Genomic DNA, 22,910 nt, shown 5'->3' with positions numbered 1-22,910 from the left:
TTCAGTAAATGCTTAATGAAATGAAATTAGTTGAATCTGCCACATCTTTTTTATGTGGAGGCATCTCAACCTACTTTTAGGAATTCCTTAAAAATTTTAAATTTATGTATGTTATTTCTTTTCTTGTCATGAATCTTATGATCTTATTGAGTGAGTTATTAGTATAATTCCCAACTATATATAAACACATATGTTATTGCCGTTACTAAGCATGGCAACTATTGATTTAAGTACTACTGTCAGTGGTACTAACCAGAATATAAAAGATGAGATGTATTAGTTTTAAGTACTCTGGTTGAAAGAGTTCTCGGGCTAGGACCCCTCTTCCTGATATTCTCCTAAGCCAGATATAGTGGTCTCTGAGCCATCTCTAAGTAGGCAGGAAGAAAGTGAAGTTTAGAATGGTTAAATAAAATGATCAAGATCACACAGCAAAGCCAGCCTTAAACTCAGACTTTTGTAATACTATATACTTCTAAGAGCATTCCTGACACAGTTAAAAATTGTAATGTAATGTATTTTCATTATTCATTAAATATAATAACTTGTTTATTAAAATATATAAAGCCCTATAATAGATTTCACTGTATTTTGTCATCTAACTTTTTCAAATGCTATTATTTGAAATTAATAAGATAATTTTTTATATTTCTAGACGCATTTTATTAGTGCTGCACTGAAGACTAGTAGTTTTCAGCCTGTTAGTATGCCCACTTCCAGAGCAGTGGAAAAGTATTCTGTAAAACCAGAACCTCCTTATCTTGGTAGTGCTAATCTATCTTCACATAATACATTCACATCCAAAAAAGGTAAAATTATTTAGTTCTCTGAGTAGAAAATGTCAGCTACAAATTTTTGCTAGATAAGCGGAAAATGTGTTACTGGTTTGCAAGATATTAAGTCTTTGTTACATAAAATTAGTTCTCTTTTTTAGCTCACATCATTTTTAGGTCATTTTGAAACTTGTTCAGTCACATTATAGATCAAGTATTAATTTGTGGTTTTAATAAATAACCTTTATAAGTTGTCTGATTTTAAGTATCGTACAAATTTAGCCAAATTTTAGTTGTCTAGTGTTAAAATGACTAATAAATCAGTTGTCTAATTCTCCTACAATCAGCAAATTAACTAGTTTTCTTGATTCTTTTGGAAGAGAAACCACTTGAGTACAATTATAAATTATTTCTGAACAGTTTTCAGAGTACTGTAAATATATTTTACTAGAATTTTAAAAATCACTAATAACAAAGGTATACGTAACTTATTTATATTAAATCTTTGGAATTTAAAGTACATGTCCTTTTGAATTATTGATATTGAATTATGAACTAAAAATCAAGGGCCTGTTGATATATGGATCTACTTAGAACAAAATCCCCAAAATTTGATTTGTTAGAACATTGTTGCATTGACATATTAAAGATTCTTTATAGTTGTAAGATACTTTGCAACAAATGAGTGATACTTAAAAAACTATTGTGAAGTAATATGAATCAGTTTTTAAGTTGTGAAGGGAGAAGTATGAAGCTCAGAAAGGCTGTACTTGAGCCTGCTCAAAATCCATGGCTTGAGATTGAGAATGTCAGAGCTAGGCCCAGCATTTAGATTTCCATAGAACCCAGCCTAATGTTTTCTATAGAAGTCAGCACTTGTTTTATACTTAGTTTTCTGGAATTACTTGGTTATAGTTGTGTTTTTTTTTAGATTTGAGTGTAAAAGAGAAAAGACTTCTGTTTTATTGGTTGTATAATTATTTAGTATGTTTTAGTTACAGTAACAGAAACAAAAAAATAACATGAGTGAACTATAAATTCAAGAAATTATTTTCCATGCTTTTTCTAATTCTTGTTATACATTATTTTTATATTGTTGTAATTGTGGCATAAATATAATTTTGTATTGCTTTTTTACTAGCTTGTCAAAGTATTTGCTATGTTTTGCATAATTACCTTTATAATTTTACTTTTTAATGTCTAAAAGATAGTCTGTTGAGTATTTCAGAATTTACTTGACCAATATCTTATTGTTTGACTTAGGTAGTTTTTAGATTTTTTTCTCTATAAATAATGTAGTAATGAAATATATCATCACACATTTAATGTTTTCCTTCTTTTAAGATATTTCCTTGGATAAATTCCAAATATAGGATTACTAGGTCAAAGTATATAAAAATTTTAAGACTTCTTAAACTTATTGCCAGATGTTTTTGTCAGTTTTTTTTTTTTTAAGATTTTTATTTATTTATTTTATTTCTCTCCCCTTCCCCCCACTCCACCCCGGTTGTCTGTTCTGTCTGTCTATTTGCTGTGTCTTCTTTGTCCGCTTCTGTTGTTGTCTGCGGCACAGGAATCTGTGTTTCCTTTTGTTGTGTCATCTTGCTGTGTCAGCTCTCCATGTGTGCAGTTCCATTCCTGGGCAGGCTGCACTTTCTTTCGCGATGGGCGGCTCTCCTTATGGGGCGCACTCCTTGTGCTTGAGACTCCCCTACGTGGGGGACACCCCTGCGTGGCACAGCACTCCTTGCGTGCATCAGCGCTGCTCCTGGGCCAGCTCCACATGGGTTGAGGAGGCCCTGGGTTTGAACCCTGGACCTCCTATGTGGTGGATGGATGCCCTAACCACTGGGCCAAGTCCGTTTCCCATTTTTTTGGTCAGTTTTAATTGCCATTAGCAATGAATGGCTGTGCCATTTTCACTGTAGCTTCAATACCACTGAACATTACCCTACTGATTTTTTTTTTCAATTTTAATAGTAAGTGTAAAATATGCATTTCTTTGGTTTTCTAGTGAGGATGAAGTTATTTTTATAGACTTGTTAATTTGTGTATTCTTCTATATAACTTTTTTTTTTATTATCCCCCTTGTGGCTTTTTGCGTGCTGTCTGCTCTCTGTGTCTATTCACTCTGCATTCTTCTGTGTCTGTATATATTGATTTTATTTCCCCTTCCCCCTGCGGCTTGCTTGCTGACTGCTCCTGCCTTCACAAGGAGGCCCCAGGACATGAACCCAGGGCCTCCCATATAGTGGATGGTAGCTCAACTGATTGAACCACAGCTGCTTCCCTCTATATAATTTTGTTCCTATGTTTAAAGTATGTGGCCCTTTCTGGATAAGATGGTGCTGTCCACGCCCCTCCTTTCTGTCCTAGGATCAGAGGGACTCTATGTGGTGAATGGCCCCCCACATTTTATGGAAAGCACAGTGTTTCCAAGTCTCTAAAGATGGCATAGCTGGGATTCCCAGCCTATAGCTTTATGATGTGAAAAAGGGGACATGTTTGACATCTTTCATCCAGTAAAAATGCAAAATTGCCACAACTGCAAATAAGTTGCATTTGCAAAAGATTAATGATTTTGTTTTATCACCTGGACTCCAACCATACAAGGTGGCCGTCTATGTTCCAGGAAGTAAGGGTGCACCTTCATTTGTTAGATTGTATCAGTACCCCAACTTTGGCAGACCTCATGCAGCTTTAGCCAACAAAAGTTTCTTTAAGGCTGATAAGGTTACAATGCTATGAAATAAAAAAGCTACTGTAGTGTTGGTAGTAGCTAGTATAGATGTTGACAAGACAAGCTCTTCCTACTATGGGGAACAAATGCTGCACTACATTGCAACAAATGGAGAAAGTGCTATAGTGCAATTACCAAAAAATGGTTCCATTTATGATGTAGTATGGAACTCTAGTTCCACTCAATTTTGTGCTGTTTATGGTTTTATGCCTGCCAAAGCAACAGTTTTCAACTTGAAATGTGATCCTGTGTTTGATTTTGGAACTGGCCCTCATAATGCAGCCTTCTATGGCCCTCATGGACATATATTAGTACTAGCTGGATTTGGAAATCTGAGGGGACAAATGGAAGTATGGGATGTTAAAAACTACAAACTTATTTCTAAACCAGTGGCCTTTGATTCTAAATATTTTGCTTGGTACCCAGATGGTGAGCATATTTTGACCACCACGTGTGCTCCCAGGTTATGTGTTAATAATGGGTACAAGATTTGGCATTATACTGGCTCTGTCTTGCACAAATATGATGTGCCATCAAATGCAGAAATTTGGCAGGTTTCTTGGCAGCCATTTTTGGATGAAATATTTCCAGCAAAAAAAAAAATAACTTACCAAGCAGTTCCAAGTGAAGTACCCAATGAGGAACCTAAAGTTACAACGGCTTATAGACCCCCAGCTATAAGAAATAAACCAATCACCAATTCCAAACTGCATGAGGATGAACCACCTCAGAATATGAAGCCACAACCAGGAAATGATAAGGCATTATCAAAAACAGCCCTTAAAAATCAAAGGAAGCATGAAGCCAAGAAAGCCGCAAAGCAGGAAGCAAGAAGTGACAAGAGTCCAGATTTGGCCCCTCCTGCCCCACAGAGCATACGACAAAATACTATCTCTCAGTCAAATTTGGGAGACCCAGAGATAGACAGAAAAATCAAGAACCTTAAGAAGAAACTAAAAGCAATTGAACAACTGAAAGAACAAGCAGCAAGTGGAAAACAGAAAAAAACCAGCTGGAGAAAATTCAGAAAGAGAAAGCCCTTCTGCAGGAGCTGGAATATTTGGAATTGGGTATATAAAGATTCACAGAAAGCAAGCTGGTTACCAGAAATCAGTGCAAACATATTTTATGTTAAACCCATCAGCATACGTGGAATATCCATGTGCTCACATTAATGTTCACTTTTAATTTTAACCATTTAGCCAAGACTCTGCATAAGTGTGAAAGTATTTAATAATGTCTGTTAAATTGAATGTTCATGTTAATAACATGATTTAGAAAAGAGACTCATGAATTTTTAAGCTAAGCTTGGTATATGGAAAGACAAATGTCATTCTTTTTAAGTAGGGAACAGTATTTACTGTATAAAGGAATAAAGGCATTTTAAATAAAAAAAAATAAAGTATGTGGAAGAGTAACACTAAAATTTAAAGTTTCTTTTTTAAAGTAAGTTATATTATTTTTTAAAATTTTCCATTAAAGGATCTTTAAGAGAGAATGAAGATGTGGGTTTTGATAAACAGAACTCTCCTTTGGAGACACCAGCACCTCGCAGATTTGCTCCGGTACCTGTTTCAAGGGATCAGAAAATATCACAGAGAGAAAATCCTCTGGAAGAAAAAGAAAACATGGAGATGTCTGGTCATAGAGGTAGTAAAGCAATTAAAATTTGCACCCACTGATTTTACTAAGTTAGGAAATGGTTAGACCACCTCACCCGTGATCTATAATTCTCTAGGTGTCTAGTAGTAACAAATGTGGGATCTCTGTTTTAAATTTTTTTTTTCACTCTTTGGGCAAATCAATTTTAAGTCCTTCATAGAAGTGGGATGTTTACATTTACAATTATTCTAAATACCCCATATCTCCTACAGGTTATTACTTACACCTTTAATGAATAGATTTTGTTATTAATAAAACTAATGTTTTGCTGAAGGTATGGTAGATAATTTTTAGAGCATGTTTCCTTATATTGTTTTTAGGTGTGAGTTTCAGTAATGAAACTTAAAATAATTTAACATTTATTACTAGGTTAGTGGGAGAAAGTGCTAATATATGAATTTATTAATAGAAAAATGAGAACCTTCTAAGTGTCCTGAAATAATAGTGTATTACAGAACCTTAAAATACAGTCTTTCTAGCAAAAGTAAATGAAAATGATAAACTATAAGCTTTAATTCTTGGTATCCTTTAAATGCATTCAGGTCTTGTCTTGGGCACATTTAAAGAGTTTTAAAGAATTTAGTATATAGTAAAATCTTTGATAAACCAGTCTCACCAAAAAAAATACTATGTATTGTCACTAAAGATGAGGCTAAAGAGAAGATCCAATTAAAAGTTCCTGTGATGAAGCAGATACATCTCTCTTTTACTGATTTATAAAAATAGTCTAGTGTGTTGGGCTCTATCATCAGTGATGATACTTCTCATTTAAATTCCTTTATTTGATGAAAATAAATGCAGGTCTAGACTTTATTAGGACAGTATTGGGGAGCAGATGTAGCTCAGTCGTTGAGTGCCTGCTTCTCATGTAGGAGGTCCTGGGTTCAATCCCTGGAACCTCCTTAAAAAAAAAATAAAATAAAAAAATTAAAAAAAAAAAAAAAGGACAATATTCATGAGAGTAGCATTTAGTTTTACTTAATGGGTATATTGGAATTGAGTAAGTAATCGTTATAAGAAACTAGGCTGTAGTACAAATATATATTAGAGACTATATATAAAAGAAATGAAATTAGTATTTGAAAAAATGATACAATATTTCTTCTATTGTAGGAAATGTAAGACTATTAGAACAAATTTTGAATAGCTATGATACTCTGACAAGAAAAAGTGACTCTTCTGACAAAGCTTCATTGACAAGGTCAAAAATAGGAGGGTATCCTGAGAGAAGAGACAGGTAAACACAATAGATTAGAATGAAAGCCAGATTGGAAAGAGCTTTCTATAGATTTATAAAATTTCTTTGAGTTTTAATAAATGATAGCCTTGCTTTTTTAAATTAAGTTTAGTTAAATTTTCTGCTGCTGTTTTCCTGCTTTGAGTTATGAAATTAATGTGTTTTCTCAAAATTCAGGTTATTCATTTCTAATCAAATTGTATCTGGGATTTGCTTAGAACAGTCCAATGCAGAGTAGAGAGAAGTGTATTGTGGGTATAGATAACATAAAGATGGCCATGAGCTAATGACTGTTGTGGTTAAATATTGGGTACATGGAGGCTCATTGTACTATTCTGCTTGCCTTTCTCTATGTTTGAAATTTTATCTAATAGGTTTTCTAAAAATCAAATATAGGCCATTACAATTATATTTATATTAAATGTCAAGGAAGCTACAGAAATTAAAATGAAAACTGCACTTGGGTAATTTCATGTGTAAACACTGCAATTTATCCATTTACATTTAATGTAATTACTGATAAGGTAGGATTTATGTCTTTTTTTTTCTGCTTTTTATATGACATAACTTTTTTCATTTATCTGTTCATCCATTACTGCCTTCTTTGGTAAATGAATATTATCTAATGTGCCATTTTAATTCCCTTGTTTTTTTTTACTATACTTATTTTGTTATAATTTTTGTCCTGGGGATTACAAATGGCATTTTAATTTAAAACACTGTAGTTCAGATTAATACCAACTTAATTTCAGTATTGATAAAACTTAACTTCACTCTCATTCCATTTCCTCCCCCTTTCTTTGTAATATTTTTGTCATACAGATTACCTCCTTATAAATTATAAGCCTGTCAACACAGTTTTATAATTTTTATTTTGTATAGTCGTCTTTTAAATCAGATAGGATTAAAGAGCTAAAGACAAAAATGCATTTATACTGTCTTTTATGTTTACCTGTATTTAACTTGACTCTAGTACTCTATTTCTTTACATGGATTCAAGTTACTGTTTAATGTCCTGTTATTCCAGCCTGAAGGACTCCTTTTACTATTTCTTGTGGGGCAGTGGTGAATTCTCTCAGTTTTTGTTTATCTGGGAATGTATTAATTTCTCCATTTTTGAAGGACAATAGTCTTTGCTAGATATAGAATTCTTGGTTGCCATTCTTCTTTCAGCACTTTGAATGTGGCTTCCCAGTGCCTTCTGGACTCCATGATTTCTGATGAGAAGTCAGCTGTTAATCTTATTGAAGATCCTTTGAACATAATGAGTCATTTTTCTGTTACTGCTTTCAAGATTTTCTCATTGTCTTTGGTTGTCTAAATGATGTGTCTAAATATATGGACCTCTGAATTTATCCTACTTCAAGTTTGTTGAGCTTCTTGGATGAGTATATTAATTTTAATGAAATTTAGAAAGTTTTTGGCTATTATTTTTTTGAACTGTTTTTCTGCGCCTTTCTCTCTCTCCTCTCCTTCTGGGACTATTTTGTATGTTGGTACACTTAATGGTGTCCTACAGGTCTCTTGAGGCTCTGTACATATTTTTTCATTTTTTTCTTTCTGTTCCTCCAACAAGGTAATCTCAAATGAACTACTTTCAAGTTTCGCAATTTTTATTTGACCAGCATAAACATGCTATTAAGCCCCTCTAGTGAATATTGCATTTCCATAATTGTACTTTTTATCTCCAGAATTTCTTTTTTTAAAAAATAATTTATTTCTCTTTATTCGTATTTTATATTTGGTGAGATGTTTTTCTGATATGCTCTTCAGCTCTTTAAATATGGTTTCTTTTAGTCATAAGTGATTTAAAGTTCTTGTCTGTTAAGTCCAACCTCTGGGCTTCCTCAGGGATAGTTTCTATTGATTGTACTTTTTCCTTGCATGGACCTGTTTCTTTTATGTGCTTATAATTTTTGTCGGAAATGACATTTTACATAACATGGTGTGGCAACTCTGAAAATCAGATCCTTCCCCCAATCTAGGTTTCTTTTTGTTGCTGCTGTTGTTTTATTGACTTTCCTGGACTAATTCTGTAAAGTCTGCACTTTATCATGTGCAACCATTGCATTCTTTCCTTGATTAGTTTAGTCGGCTAATGATTAAAGAGATTTCCTTTAATGCTTGGGCCAATAAATCTCTTAGTCTTTACCAAGAACCTGTGTGTGTGTGTGTGTGTGTGTGTTTGTAGGCATATCTGCACTGGTCTGAGAATTTAAAAGCTTGCTTTGGCTTTTACTTCCTCCTTGGACAGAGATGCAGTATTAGCTAGGAGATGAGAGATTAGGGCCTTCATGATTTTTTCTGGACATGCATATAGCCCCTCACATTTTTATGACCTTTTAGGTGCCCGGGAATATGTCAAAGCTTTCCAAAGACCCATATGAACATCTCATTCTCCAGACTTTTAAAGCATTTGCCCTGTCTCTTGTTTCCCTCAACTGGTATCCCCACCATAGGCAGCTAGCTGTTTTTGACAGATGCCCAGGGGGTAAGGTTTCTCACTGAGCTAGCTTTGAGTCTAATCAAATCAAGATAAGCCCTGTAAATGGGACCTTTTGGGAGCTCCAAACCCATTTGCCTTTTTTAGTAGTTGCAGAGTTGTTGGTTTTCCATCTACTTTGATTGTGGGGCTGTTTGTTTTGAAGGCCACCACAGAGCTGGGGAAAGAGAGATGGGAATGAGTCAAGTTAAAAATGCCATAAAACTTGCTGTTGCAACTAGGTCAACTATTTTTCTTGAATGCATATTCCTTGGATTGTTGCAAGTCTTTATTTAATTTCCAAAGTTCTAAAAAAGTTTATTTTGACAGTTTTTGCCAGTGTTGTTTCTCTGATGGAGGAGATTTTTAGAGATCCTTATTCCACCATTCTGCAAATGCTTCTGCACATTAGCTTCCTGAAAGTAAAATCTTTTTCCACCCTTTCCTTGCCATGCCTAAACCTGTCTGGTCAGATTAATTTTGTCTCATGATTTTTCTGTGTTTTGTATTTTTGACCATATAGCAAATTTCATTGTATAATTTTAGTAGGATTTCATATAGAAAGTAAAACTAAGAATGTATCAGATACATAATCAAATTCTTATTTAATTTATGACAATTTAGGGAACCTTTTTTTAATCTTCTGTAGCATTGACACTCTACATTCTCAAACATTTCCTTCCTACGAAGAGCCAGGAAAAGCTAAAGCGACTATGCAGAAATCTGATGAAGTTCTTCATGATCTTGGACAAAAAAAGAAAGAAACAAATGGCATGCTCCAGGTATATTGGGAACAGGAAGTTAAAATTGATGATTAATTAAGGTAAAAATTATGAAGGAATAAAAAGGTTCTGAAGAATAAATCAGGGATAATGATGAAAGTTAAAGCCCTGAGAAAGACTTGTCAGCCAAGTCTGTTCTCTTTAAAAAGCTTTTCTAGCATCTCTGTCTTAGTGACTTCTGCTAACAGTTCCTTTGGCCAAAACTGACACACCTGGCCCCTTTAGCTTTCTACCACCTTCTTTTGGAGAGGAAGAAAGGGGGAAGAGGCAGTAATAGCCCTCCTTTAGTCAGTCCACCATGTCTCTCATACCTACCCAGCACCAACTTGCTCTTAATTTGTTTAGCTTTGTTCACCACATAGAGCCTTTATTGGCCACTGGACTGCCTTAGCACTGCTCTATTTCATTGAGCACTCTTATTAGTATTTCTAAATGGAAAGAATCCTTAAACAGCAAGTATTCTTTTGTGAATTTTCTCACAAATCTAGTCCCTAGAATATATTGGTATAGCATACTGCCCCAATGATAGCAATAGCTCTTGTTTGTATTAAATAATCCATATGAGTTTACATGGGACATGGGAACATTTTGCCCTTTTTTTTTTTTTTTAAGCCAACAGAATCTTTGATTATGTCAAGTCTTGCTGATCTTCCCCAGAATTCAATTAAGCTTCAAACAAACAAAACAACAAGATCTATATTGAAAGATGCTGAGAAGATTTTGAGGGGAGTACAAAATAATAAAAAAGTACTTGAAGAAAACTTGGAAGCTATTATTCGTGCAAAGGATGGTGCTGCCATGTATTCATTTATCAATGCTCTGTCCACCAATAGGTAAGAGAATTTTGACATCCCAAGATTATTTTATGAAGCTGCCAGTTGTAAAGACTTCTTAGTTTTTTTCTAATCACTTTATTTTGTTTAATAAATTTTAATATTTAGAAAAGGGTCTGTTATTATCTTTGAAGATGCAGAACTTAAAAAGTTGGAATTTGGATATACACATGGTAGTACTACTTTTTACTGATGGTAATTTTCCTTTTAATATTTTTTTCTTTCGTACGTATCTTTTTGAGTTTACATGTGCTTTTCAAACATTTATCCTTCAGATTTTAGAAGAAGACTAATAACATTAGTTTTTCCTTTTTAGATGAAGGATATTGGGCTAAATAGTAGTTTCAAAGCTAAATAAGTTAGAGCTTATCCAGATCTTGATTTCTGCACCTTAAGTGCTATTTAAGAAAATTTCATTTTCTCTTTTTTAGAGAGATGTCAGAGAAGATTCGGATCAGAAAGACTGTAGATGAGTGGATTAAAACTATTTCTGCAGAAATTCAGGTATGTCATTACAAAAATGAGAATTAGGAAAGTGAATCAGCAAATAGAGCATCCGCCTACCATATAGGAGGTCCAAGGGTTTGATACCCAAGCCCTCCTGGCTCGTGTGGTGAGCTGACCCATGCGCAGTGCTGCTGCGTGCAAGGAGTGCTGGCCTACGCAGCGATGCCCCTGCATAAAGGTGCCCCCCATGGAAGGAGTGGCACCTGCGCAAGGAGAGCCACCCCACATGAAAAAAGTCCAGCCTGTGCAGGAGTGGCTCCATATACACGGAGAGCTGATGCAGCAAGATGATGCAACAAAAAGAGACACAGATCCCCACTGCCAACTGACGAGAATACAGGCAGATACAGAAGAACACACTGAATGGACACAGAGAGTAGACAATGGGGGAAGGGGGAAGAAATAAATAAATCTTTAAAAAAAGAGAGAGAGAGAGAATTGATTTCTCAGAAGATAATGTTGATTTGAATTTATAAAAATCACTCTTATTCTCAACATATTCCTTATATGTAAGTCCACATATAAATTCTTAATTTCACTTTACCACTCTTTTTTTTTTCAAAGATTTACTTATGTATTTATTTCTCTCCCCTTTCCCCCCGCCCCGGTTGTCTGTTCTTTGTGTCTATTTTCTGTGTCGTCTTTGTCCGCTTTTGTTGTTGTCAGTGGCACAGGAATCTGTTGTTTCTTTTTGTTGCATCATCTTGTGTCAGCTCTCTGTGTGTGTGGCACCATTCTTGGGCAGGCTGCACTTTTTTTCGCGCTGGGTGGCTCCTCTTACGGGGCACATTCCTTGCGCGTGGGGCTGCCCTACGCGGGGGACACCCCTGCATGGCATGGCACTCCACACTGGTCAAGGAGGCCCAGGGTTTGAACCGCAGACCTCCCATGTGGGAGGATGGCATACCCTAACCACTGGTCCAAGTCCGCTTCCCTCTACCACTCTTTATGTTCACTTAGCAATAAGTTTAGTTTCCTTTAACATGTTTTATGTTATGTATTACATTTCATATTATATCTTATCTGGTGAATTGTTGGAAGGTGACTAAAATATGAATAATTTGACAAATTTAGCAAAAGCATTTAGAAAAGAAAAGAATATTTGCAAAGATATTTCAAAACCACAAATTTAGAAAAATTGACACACTAAAGTAAAAAATCAAAGGCATTTCAAAGGGAAAACTCACAAAATTTCCAGGGGTCCATATGGAAAAACAGCCACTTTTCACCTACTGCAAAAGTCCATGAGGGTTATTTTTATTAGGACTCAGTAAATTAAAGGAAATTCTTAAAGTTTTGTGTATTTGGGGAACCAAAACTAGTCAGGGAAAACCTGATATTTTTGTTTCTTTTGGGGTACAAAGTGTGTTTTCTTGACTTCAAGAGGTAGCTTACATGCTTACTCTATAATGGTAGCATGGTAAAGTGTCAGTTTGTTTTCACAGCAATTAACACTGAAATATATTTTCATACCTTGTAGTGTTTTAGTATATATGTTTAAAGTGGTTAAGAAGAATTTATATTAGGTAATGTATAATGCAGCAGAAAAGTATTTGAACTAAGAATCAAAAAAAAAAAAAAAAGACTTGACATCTACTTCAGATCCATACCCATTTAGCAATATACATCACTCTTTTGCTATAAATTTTATGCAAAAATGTTTGCTTAAACTTCAAGTCATTTTTATTTGTAAATATTTTCCTCAGTGTTTTCTTACAAAATTATTTGCTATTTTTGGAAGCCTAATTAAATTTTCTTTTCAAAAGTTACTACATTCATATGGTTCAAACATCAAAAAGTAGAAAAAGATTTATAATAAAAGGTTGCTTTTCCCACCCCTTTAACTAAATCTACTAATTCCTATCTCCCCCCTGTTCCCTAAGATACCAGTCATTTGGGTTTTCATTTATCATTCCAGAGAATTTTTATTACTTTACAAGTCAGTACAAAGTTATATCCTTTATTTATAAAACATTTAAAACTGCTCAACCATATGTAACAGTGGAAAATAAATTAATGCTTTTTGACACAAAAGCATTACTGTTTGGATTGATTTTAATTAATTTTAATTTTGGTTATGTTAAGGATGAACTAGCAAGAAAAGATGAACAAAAGAGATTTGATCAGAGGAATCAAAGGATCAAGAAAGCACAGAATATGAGTAAAGATATTAAAACCAGCATACAAGACAAAACTTCAGAAAATTTTATAATTCCAAGAAGACATTCTCAAAAACAAATAGAGGAGCATTTTAGAAATCCACCTGTGAGGAACATGGCTACTTCAAGCTTACAGAAAGAAAGAAAAGAAGTAAGATTCTAATACAGTATTTTGACATAGATGCCTCATTAAATTGATCATTTCCTTTTATTTTTAATATTTTTAATATTTTTATTTTTATTTTTTTAAAGATTTATTTTTTTTATATCAGTTGCTTGAGCCACAACCACTTACACATTTAGTCTTAAAATTAAATTTTTCTAGTTCATGGTACTCAGAACTATATTTCCCCTTTGTGTGTGTATATATGTTTTTGTTTGTTTATTTTTCAGTTCAGCAAGCGACGTTTAGTGCCTCACGAATGTGAGGCAAGGCGCTAGCTACTTGGGAGATAATTTTTTTGGCTGCTGTTGTTGGGAAGATTAGTGAAGTATCTAATTCAGTGCTTGGCATATAATAGATACTCAATAAATGCAACCTTTCTCTGGCATTTAGATTATGATAGAAGATAGGATCAGGAATATAAAAAGCCATTTAAAAACTTGGTTTATTATATTTATTTTACTTGAATGTTAATCACATATAAAATGAACTTAAACATTACTTTTTGGTACTGAAAATATCCTTAAGTAAGGACTTTAATGTTTCTTAGGTGAATGGATTTTTATATTTAATGTCCACAGTTTTCAAATTCATGTTTGAAAACTGTGTCCAGGATTTAAGGGCCACTTAAAATAAGCAAGTTTTCAGATATGATCATTCTTTTATAGTACATAAACTAGAAAAATGAGGTAAATGTATGTTAGATTACTTTTTGTTTTTGGTGAGTTGAGTAACTTTGTGTACCTAGGGACTTCTGAAAGCAACCACAGCGATACAAAATGAAGATTATATGTTACAAATTTATGGAAAACCAGTTTACCAGGGCCATCGTAGCACTCTTAAAAAAGGACCGTATCTCAGATTTAATTCTCCTTCTCCTAAATCCAAACCACAGAGACCGAAAGTAATAGAACGTGTTAAAGGTAAGGAATCTTTATTTTGTGTGGTACATTTCTTTTTTTTTTTTTTTTTTTTTTTTTTTTTTTTTTTAAAGATTTATTTATTTTATTTAATTTCCCCCCCTCCCCTGGTTGTCTGTTCTTGGTGTCTATTTGCTGCGTCTTGTTTCTTTGTCCGCTTCTGTTGTCGTCAGCGGCACGGGAAGTGTGGGCGGCGCCATTCCTGGGCAGGCTGCTCTTTCTTTTCACGCTGGGCGGCTCTCCTCACGGGCGCACTCCTTGCGCGTGGGGCTCCCCCACGCGGGGGACACCCTTGCGTGGCACGGCACTCCTTGCGCGCATCAGCACTGCGCATGGCCAGCTCCACACGGCTCAAGGAGGCCCGGGGTTTGAACTGCGGACCTCCCATATGGTAGACGGACGCCCTAACCACTGGGCCAAAGTCCGTTTCCTCTTTTTTTTTTTTTAAAGATTTATTTATTTATTTATTTCTCTCCCCTTCCCCTCGCCCCCACCCCGGTTGTCTGTTTTCTGTGTCTTCTTTGTCCACGTCTGTTGTTCTCAGTGGCATGGGAATCTGTGTTTCTGTTTTGTTGCGTCCTCTTGTGTCAGCTCTTCGTGTATGTGGCACCATTCCTGGGCAGGCTGCACTTTCTTTCGCACTGGGCGGCTCTCCTTACGGGGCGTACTCCTTGAGTGTGGGACTCCCCTATGCGGGGGACACCCCTGCGTGGCACGGCACTCCTTGTGCGCCTCAGCACTGCACGTGGGCCAGCTCCACATGGGTCAAGGAGGCCCGGGGTTTGAACTGTGGACCTCCCATATGGTAAATGGATGCCTTAACCACTGGGCCAAGTCCGCTGCTCATTTCATTTTTTATGGTATTAGTTTAATAGGTAAAATTTCATTTTTGTCCCTTTATTATTATTTTAAATACATTTTAAATTATGTAATATTTAGGGATGGAAAAACAATTCCTATTAAAGTGACTAAGATAGTTTTCTTGGTCTTGACCAAGCTGCCAGCTTTGCTCCTCATGCACCCCTCCTTGCTCCCTCCCCTGAGCTGACTACCTTGAACCTAATCTTGCAGCTCTGGAACTGCAAAAAAAAAATCAACTTTGACTATAGAACAAAAAAGAAAAAAAAGACATCCTCAGATATTAGCTATTCCAAGTTATTAACTGTTGCCCAGACCATCCCCACCGCTTTTTTACCAGGTGGCTTACTGGTACTTTCCCACTGCTCTTGCCCTGAGTATAAAATGGCATACACTTCCTTGCCATTCTTGAAGCTGAGTTCTACTCTCTCTCTCTGCTACCATGATAGCTATAATGTCATCTTGGTCAGTTTAACATTGTCTACTACAGTTATTCTTTGACAAGAGGAAGGGAAGAAATAGACAAGAATTTATAGATCAAGGTACAGGTTTGGGAAAAATGTTGGATTAGGTGGTATTTTCAGTTAAAGCATCATAAAATTTTTATTTATGAGGTTATGAGTCCTGAATAATATAAGTTATAATCTAGGGAAAGTAGAGATTTCCTTGAAGATCTTCATCCATTGTTCTCTTATAAACAGAAAGATCAGTAATATGCTGTGCATTATTGTAAGAGTGTTTATGAACACTTTTGTAGTTTTACTTTTTTTTTTCAAAGAGCCTTAGGATGGGCATTGTTGGTCATCATCCTTTTATTAGTTGTCCTGAATGATTCTGATGAATTGGAGAGTAGGTGTTGGATATAACTGCTGAGATTTAGGGCTCAAGTGGCATATGAACAGACTAAAGATTTAAGTCTCTGGAACATGTATTTAATGGGTATAGTGCTAATTCTAGGGTCAAAGAAAGGGGGCAGAAGAAGCATGTATAGGGAAATTATTGTCCAATATTAATATAGTTATATCTGCTCTTTTTTTGGTTATGATTTGCATGGAATATCTTTTTCCAACCTTTCACTTTCCAACTATTTGTGTCTTTGGGTCTAAGATGAGTCTCTTGTGAATGGCATGTAGTTGAATCTTGCTTTTTAAAATTCTGCCAACCTATGTCTTTGGATTGATGAGTTTAATCCATTGTCTTAGTTTGCCAAACGGCTCCCCATGCAAAGTACCAGAAATGGGTTGACTTTTGTAATGGATAATTTATTAGGGCAAAAGCTTACTGTTCCAAGTCTCCAAAAATGTCCATGTCAAACCAGCAACAGAGATTCTTTCTCATCAAAGTCAGCTACTGCTGATCCTGGTGTCACGCCACATGGTGAGGCAAGATGACAGTGGATCTCCGCTGAGTTCTCTGCCTCCTTCCAAGGCTTATCATCTCTAAGAGCTCAGTTGTGGGTGATCAAGCAAATGGCTTGACTGTTTCTGGGCCTCCTTTCTTTTTGAAGCTGACTGTGGTGGCTGTGCCTGTCTTAGGTTGTTCTCTTCTGAGAATCTTACCTGTCTTTGGCTACCAGCCAAGCATGTTGGAATATCATAGCCAGTTGTGATATTGAGGATGGCTCCCAGGTAACTGAGCCTGTCTTAGGTTGTCTCCCTCTGGAGATCTTACCCGTCATTGGCTGCCAGTTAAGCACTCAGGGTGGAGGAGTGGTAGGGCTTATAGTGTGGCTCACCATGAATATGTATAGTTAGGTGGTGTTACACTGGAGCTTCCTCTTTGTTGTTGGAGTGTGGGACTGGCTGGTATTTGTGAAGCTGTAAATTATAAACTGTGAATGCAGAAATGGGCTCTATCTGCTTTTGGATCCATTTGATGAGACAAGGAGCTACAGAAACAACACAGATGATTAGTAATAGGGGACTAAGAAGTGGTGTGAGCCACTGTATGGGGGGGGAGGAGAGCCAACTCATAAAAGGGGGGCTAAATGTTTTGTGTTTTGTTAAGTTCTGGCACAGATCATTTAATATTTCAATATTTTGTTCTACTATGCCAGAGCTATTAATATAATAGCAGCACTCTTCTCGGAGGAAGAGACATGTTCCTCCCTTTTCAGCTGTAAGTAGATCTAGGGCTCTGCGGTTTTGGAGGGCTACGTTGGCTAGCGAAGTGACTTGATTTTGAAGAGACTCTAGGGAAGAGGTGGTGGATTCAAGGGCTATTTGGAGCGACTGTTGAAAGTTGCTGGTGGAGATAAGGGTATGTGTTAGGGCGCTGCTGGCAAGGCCAACTGCCACAAGGGAGGAGGTAATGCTGGCGCCTACTAGTATAGGGAGGAATGCTGCCCTTCTGCTACAAGAGGGAGAGACTAAGTAGGAGACTTCAGCCTCCGTGTACAGTGAGAGCTGGGGAACAATTATTACAGGAATGCAGGGACCGGGAGTGCTAGCATTGATGCAGGGGGCGAGGGTCTGGTTGCACCAAAAAATTTGATCTCCTGGGAGCTGGATGTTACCTGAAAAAGAGACATTAGTAACACAGGTAGGAGAGGGGGAAGTAGTGTTGGTTTGGAAACTGGTGATATTGTCTGCATTGTTGTCCCAGAGGGAGATGTAGGTGAGAGGGAAGGGGGCTCATTTGTCTGTTGCATTGGAATAATCGGTGATGTAGATGGGAACTGCAGCTAGCAGGGGGTGTTGAAAGGAAGCGCAGAGGAAGCAGTGGGTAGTATTAATAATTCCGGACTGATCGAGGAGGTTGAGGGTATTATTGAGGATGGCGAGCCAGGAGGGGAGAGTATACAAAGGATTGCATGGGTTGATAAGTTTATCTAATTGTCTGTGCACACATTCTTTGTATCTTTAGGAAGTGAGTAGCGGTGATAATCGTGATATTCGCGAGAAATTTGCATGGACCCGGTAGGCCAGGTGTTGCCTCCGTGAGCATAGAGTTTTCCAGTGACACCGGTGGCCCATCTAGTATCCCAGGGGTCTTTGATGCGGATATAATAATCATTGGAGCCATTTGCGAAGAAGAAGCTTTGTTTGGATGACTGCCATGGCCAATTAATGAAACAACTCCAATAGGGGCAGCCTCCATAGTAGGGGCCTTGGTAATAGGGGTCGGTGCAGTACTGTTTTGTTTGGACTTGAGGGAAGCAGGCATAAGGCCTTCGGCTACTCTGTTGGTACGAGGTAGATGTTGAGAGTTTGATAGTAAGAGGTGCTTGACATCCCTGAGGTGAGCACCTGCCTGTGCCAAGGAGGCGCGATGTGGAGCTTGAGCGAGTACTTACTGTTTCTCTTACTGTACATGTCCCGACGTAAAGGGCCGTTCCATCGACTGTGGTAGTGAGTAGGAGGATTATAGTAAAGGTTGCACATGCCAAGAGGGGAGTTGCTATGCAGAAGGGAGGCATACTGCAGTAATGAGGGCACAAATATAGAGGAGGAAGGCTAAGACAAGGGAGATTTGCTGTGCTGTTGTCTATGAGCTAGGAGCGGTGCAGCCTAGGAGGACAGCAGTGAGGAGGGCAACCAGGCTACAGAGTATTGTGCTTGGGGTGGTGCAGAGCTTCATCGGGTTCTTGAGTTAGTGCGGTGGCGGGCTTCACAAGGCGACTGGGAACCCAAATAGGTTGTTCTGCGTTTTCTGGAAAAACACAAGCAAACCCTCGTCCTTGTGTTAGAAGTGGGTGGGGCCCTTTCCATGTATTGGTAAGGGGGTCCTTCCACCCGACAAGAGGTGTTAGTGTTGGGGCATTTCTTAGGCCCCCCCAATGGCGAATAGCAGGTGTGCTGTGTTCTTTATCAAATGTAAGAAAGTTGATGGTGATTAGGGCTATACTAAGGAGATCCCGGGAGCATTGTGGGGATGCTCCCCTGCTAGCTTGGTTACTGTGTTTTTTAGGAGAGCGTTAGATCGCTCAATGATGGCTTGCCCCTGGGGATTATAGGGGATGCCAGTCTTATGCTGAATGTTCCAGCTAACACAGAACTGTTGGAATGCTTTGGACTGGAAGTAGGGACCATTATCAGTTTTGACGGTCCATGGAACACCCATTTGATTGATAGCTTGGAGGCAGGCGGTAATGGAATTCCTGGCCTTTACTCCAGTAAGAGCGGTGGCGAAGAGGAATTTTGAGTAGGTATCTACTATGACATGGATGTATTTGTTACTGCCGAATGCAGGTATATGGGTAAAGTCCATTTGCCAAAGGGCGTTGGGGCAGAACCCACGGGGGTTAACTCCTTGAGGCTGAAGAGGACCCAATGGTAGAAGTGGGCCACAGTGTTTACAGGTGCGAGTGAGATGTTTACACTGCGCTTGGGTGAGAGAGGGAAAGAGGTGGTGAAGGGAGCTGGCAGACATGTGGAATTTAGAGTGTAGGAGCCTAGCCTGATCGAATGGGGTGGAAAGAAGAGAGACTACAAGCGAAGAGTCTGCTAGACTGTTTCTCTGGGCACGAGCCCCAGGCAATTCCGTATGAGACTGAATATGCTGGATGAACCAAGGATGTGTACGGTTTTCGAGGAGGCATTGCAGGAGTAGGAGGCCATCGTCAATTAAGAGGCTAGTTTTATTTTTGAGCACTGCATATGGCAGAGCACGAATGGCATTTGCTGCATATGCGCTGTCAGTGAAGATGTTGAGGGGGGTTGACTGGTTTGTAAAGGAAGACATGGATAAGGGCACTCAATTCCCCATCTTGCACAAATCCTGAGTGTTGTTGAACATATATGGAGTCGGGTGAGTGGAGTGTTTTGATAACTATTGAGTAATAGGTTTTGTTGGCATCCGTGAAGACTACAGGAGCATGGGGTAAGGGAGTACTAGAAGGGAAGGCATGGGAGGAGAGGACGAAAGGAAGGAGAGTCACAGCCGTGAGAAGTTTGTTTTTGGGGAGATGATTATCAACCTGACCAGGAAATCCAGCTGTGAGGATCTGCATATTGAGGTCGGTTTGTATAAGGGATTGGAGCTGCTCTTGGGTGAATGGTAGAACTAGGGTGGAGGGCTCAATACCATATAGGAGAACAGCAGTTTTCCTTAATTTTCACCCTAGAATACAGATGGCGTCACAGTGGGAACTAATTTTTCCCAGGTGGCTTAATGCAAGATGAACCCAAAACAAAGGTGAGTCCTGGTATAAGAGGCCTGTGGGTGTTCCTGGGGTGTTAAGGACTAATGCTTGAAGTGGCAAGTCAGGTTGGAAGTGAGCCAAGCTGAGCTAGCGGAGTTTGCTGTTAATTAGAGAAAGACAATGGTGAGCACCAGTGTCCACAATTCGCGTGCTTGAAGGGCTGGGATCGCCTTCAAGGAGGCTAAACAAGGGCCTGAGGTCATTTGTGGAGATTCCTAGGTGGGGGCACAGCCAATTGATATCTCCACACAGCTGCTGAAATTGGTTGAGTGTACATTCAGTAGGCAGTCGTAGTTTTGGTGAAGGGGGTGTGATCTTATTGGTGATGGTATACCCCAAAAATGTATAGGGTGGGAGAGTTTGAACTTTGTTAGGTGCTATGAGGAGCCCTAGCTGTTTAAAGTTGTGTAGGAATGACCGGAGACAAGCCTGCAGATGCTGATGGTCGTGATGGGCAATGAGGACATCATCCATATAATGGACCATTTCACAAAACGGAAGAAGTGGGTGTATGGCCTGGCTGACGAAGAGTTGGCCTATAGCCGGACTGTTTTTCATGCCCTGAGGGAGAACCTTCCATTGATAGCGGCTTTGAGGGTAGGCATTGTTGGTGACTGGTATAGAGAAGGCAAAGTATGGACGGTCTTCCTCATGCAGAGGGATGGAGAAGAAGCAATCTTTACTATCTACTGCTATAATGTGGAAGCCATTAGTGATAGCAGAGGGATGGGGAAGTCCCGGTTGAGGGGATCCCATTTTCTTTAAGTGAGAATTGACATTTCGGAGGTCATGGAGTAGACTCCACTTGCTGGTTGCTTTCTTTTGGATAACAAAAATGGGGGAGTTGTGCGGACTGGTGGAGGATTCAATGTGTCCTAACTCCTCTTGTTCTTTGATTAAAAGAAGGAGTTGGTTGAGTTTTTCACGAGGTAGAGGCCACTGGTCGGTCCAAATAAGGGTGGAAGTCTTCCATTTGAGTTTAACGGGGCTGGGTTTGGTAATCTGGAAGAGCGGGGGCTGACCAGTGGCCCTTATGCTTGGGGGGACTGAGTAGCTGTAAGCACAGCTCCTACGAGCCATAGAACGTCACGTCCCCAGAGAGTATGTGTAAGGTCTTTTAGTACAAGGGGACAGAAGGAGCCTGTTTTGCCATCTGGGTCAGTCCATGTGAGTGACGTTGCCAGTTGATAGGAGGACTTGAGCCCTGTGACACCCTGGACTAAGGGCCCTAGGGTGAGGGGGCCATGAAGGGTGTACGTCAGCGGAGCGTAAAACAGAAATATCTGCTCCAGTATCTATGTGCCCTTTGATGACTTTGCCTTGGACGGTGAGCGTAAGAAAGGCCTTTTGCTGGGTAATGGGAACTGTCCAGAGAACTGAGGGGGGTTCCTCTCTTAGTGGTGGGGTTGAGAGGTGCCCTGCGAGGAGTTTAAAGGCGGGAGCGGGGTGCCTTGGATGTCGGTTTTTGAGCGGCAGTCTTTTTTCCAGTGCAGCCCTTTCCAACATCTTAGGCAGACAGAAGGGGGCATAGATGGACCTTTGGGAGAAGGGGTAGTATTAAGCGGGCACTCTTCAGCAAAGTGACCTGGTTGGTGACACCTATAGCAGGTGCGGTGGGAGAGCTGTAGCTGTTGAGTGACAGCAGCAGCAAGAACTGCAGGGGAGGGTGTAGCTGTGACAGCGTCTGCGATGGACCCACTGTCTCGACAAGCGAGGACCCAATCAGAGGGAGACTTATTACGGAGAGGTGTAATAGCTTGCTTGCATGCAGAATTAGCCCCTTCCCATAGGAGGTCCTCTCGGCGGTCTGGTGGGAGACCTTTCTATCAACTGCCTCTTTGACTCGGCTATAAAAGGATGAGAAGGGTTCATTGGGTTCTTGGATTAGATTAGCAAAATGAATGGGTTTTCCTTGAGGGTTAACCTTGTTAAAAGAGGCCAGAGCAATAGTGCCGCACTGATCGAAGTACGGGGCAGGACAGGCGGCTTGCACAGAGGGGAGGGTATATTGCCCTTCTCCTTTAAGAGCATGGGGGGGGGGGGAGATTGAGGAGGTTATTTTGGAGGTTGTGGGTACCCTGGGTATTGGTGCCATCGGTGTATAAGGCAAGCCAGGTGACAAAGTCGCCAGGAGTGAGAATGGCTTGTGCAAGGTTTTTCCAATCGGTAGCAGTGTTATGGGCATGGCTGTTTTCCCGGGCTTGCTCCTTTCCTCGGGGCCTTGCTGGGCGGGGCTAGCGGTTTTGCTCTCTCAACATACCGTTGCTGCCTGCTTGCTGCTCAGCCACTTATGCCACCCCCTCGACCCCGCTGGAGTGCGGGAGACAGAGGGCACGTGGAGAGGGTCGGTAGGAGCCGGACCGGAGAGGGTGCACCGCTGTGACGAGGTTACCGCGGCCGAGGAGGACCCAGGAGAGGAGCCAAGCAGGTAAGGACACACAGAGACTTTCACACACAGCGACAGCTCTGGAGACGCAGACTCGTGGCGCAGGTCTGGTGTATTGAGGAAGTGCTACAGCTTATATGGGTAGGGAGAGGGGGTTGGTGCGGCGTGGCTAATCTTTATAGGCTGCAGCACGGTGGCGATGTTGATAGGCTGTTGGATTCTTGTTACCAGGGGAAGAGGAAGACTTCAGTTTGGCGGGCGGGAA

General features: G+C 39.3%; 1 protein-coding gene and 1 pseudogene across 10 annotated transcripts in view; both read left to right on the top strand.

The window, feature by feature from the left end:
- Positions 1–22,910, top strand: part of KIAA0586 (KIAA0586 ortholog) — a 152,171-nt gene that overhangs the window by 17,067 nt on the left and 112,194 nt on the right. For 9 of the 10 annotated variants that reach the window (XM_058293360.2, XM_058293357.2, XM_058293359.2 and 6 more), the window contains exons 7-14: positions 656–809; positions 4,996–5,163; positions 6,289–6,412; positions 9,544–9,676; positions 10,289–10,509; positions 10,941–11,013; positions 13,102–13,326; positions 14,087–14,261. In XM_058293360.2, coding sequence (XP_058149343.1) covers positions 656–809; positions 4,996–5,163; positions 6,289–6,412; positions 9,544–9,676; positions 10,289–10,509; positions 10,941–11,013; positions 13,102–13,326; positions 14,087–14,261 — 1,273 coding nt within the window. The remainder of the gene's footprint in view (positions 1–655; positions 810–4,995; positions 5,164–6,288; positions 6,413–9,543; positions 9,677–10,288; positions 10,510–10,940; positions 11,014–13,101; positions 13,327–14,086; positions 14,262–22,910) is intronic. The other variant, XM_058293358.2, reaches the window with a different exon arrangement.
- LOC105745564 (eukaryotic translation initiation factor 2A pseudogene) lies at positions 3,095–4,710 on the top strand (annotated as a pseudogene).

The sequence above is a fragment of the Dasypus novemcinctus genome, chromosome 3 (assembly GCF_030445035.2).
Source record: "Dasypus novemcinctus isolate mDasNov1 chromosome 3, mDasNov1.1.hap2, whole genome shotgun sequence".
Classification (NCBI taxonomy): Eukaryota; Metazoa; Chordata; class Mammalia; order Cingulata; family Dasypodidae; genus Dasypus; species Dasypus novemcinctus.
Note: the sequence above shows the minus strand (reverse complement) of the source record. Positions and strands in the feature narration are given on the sequence as shown.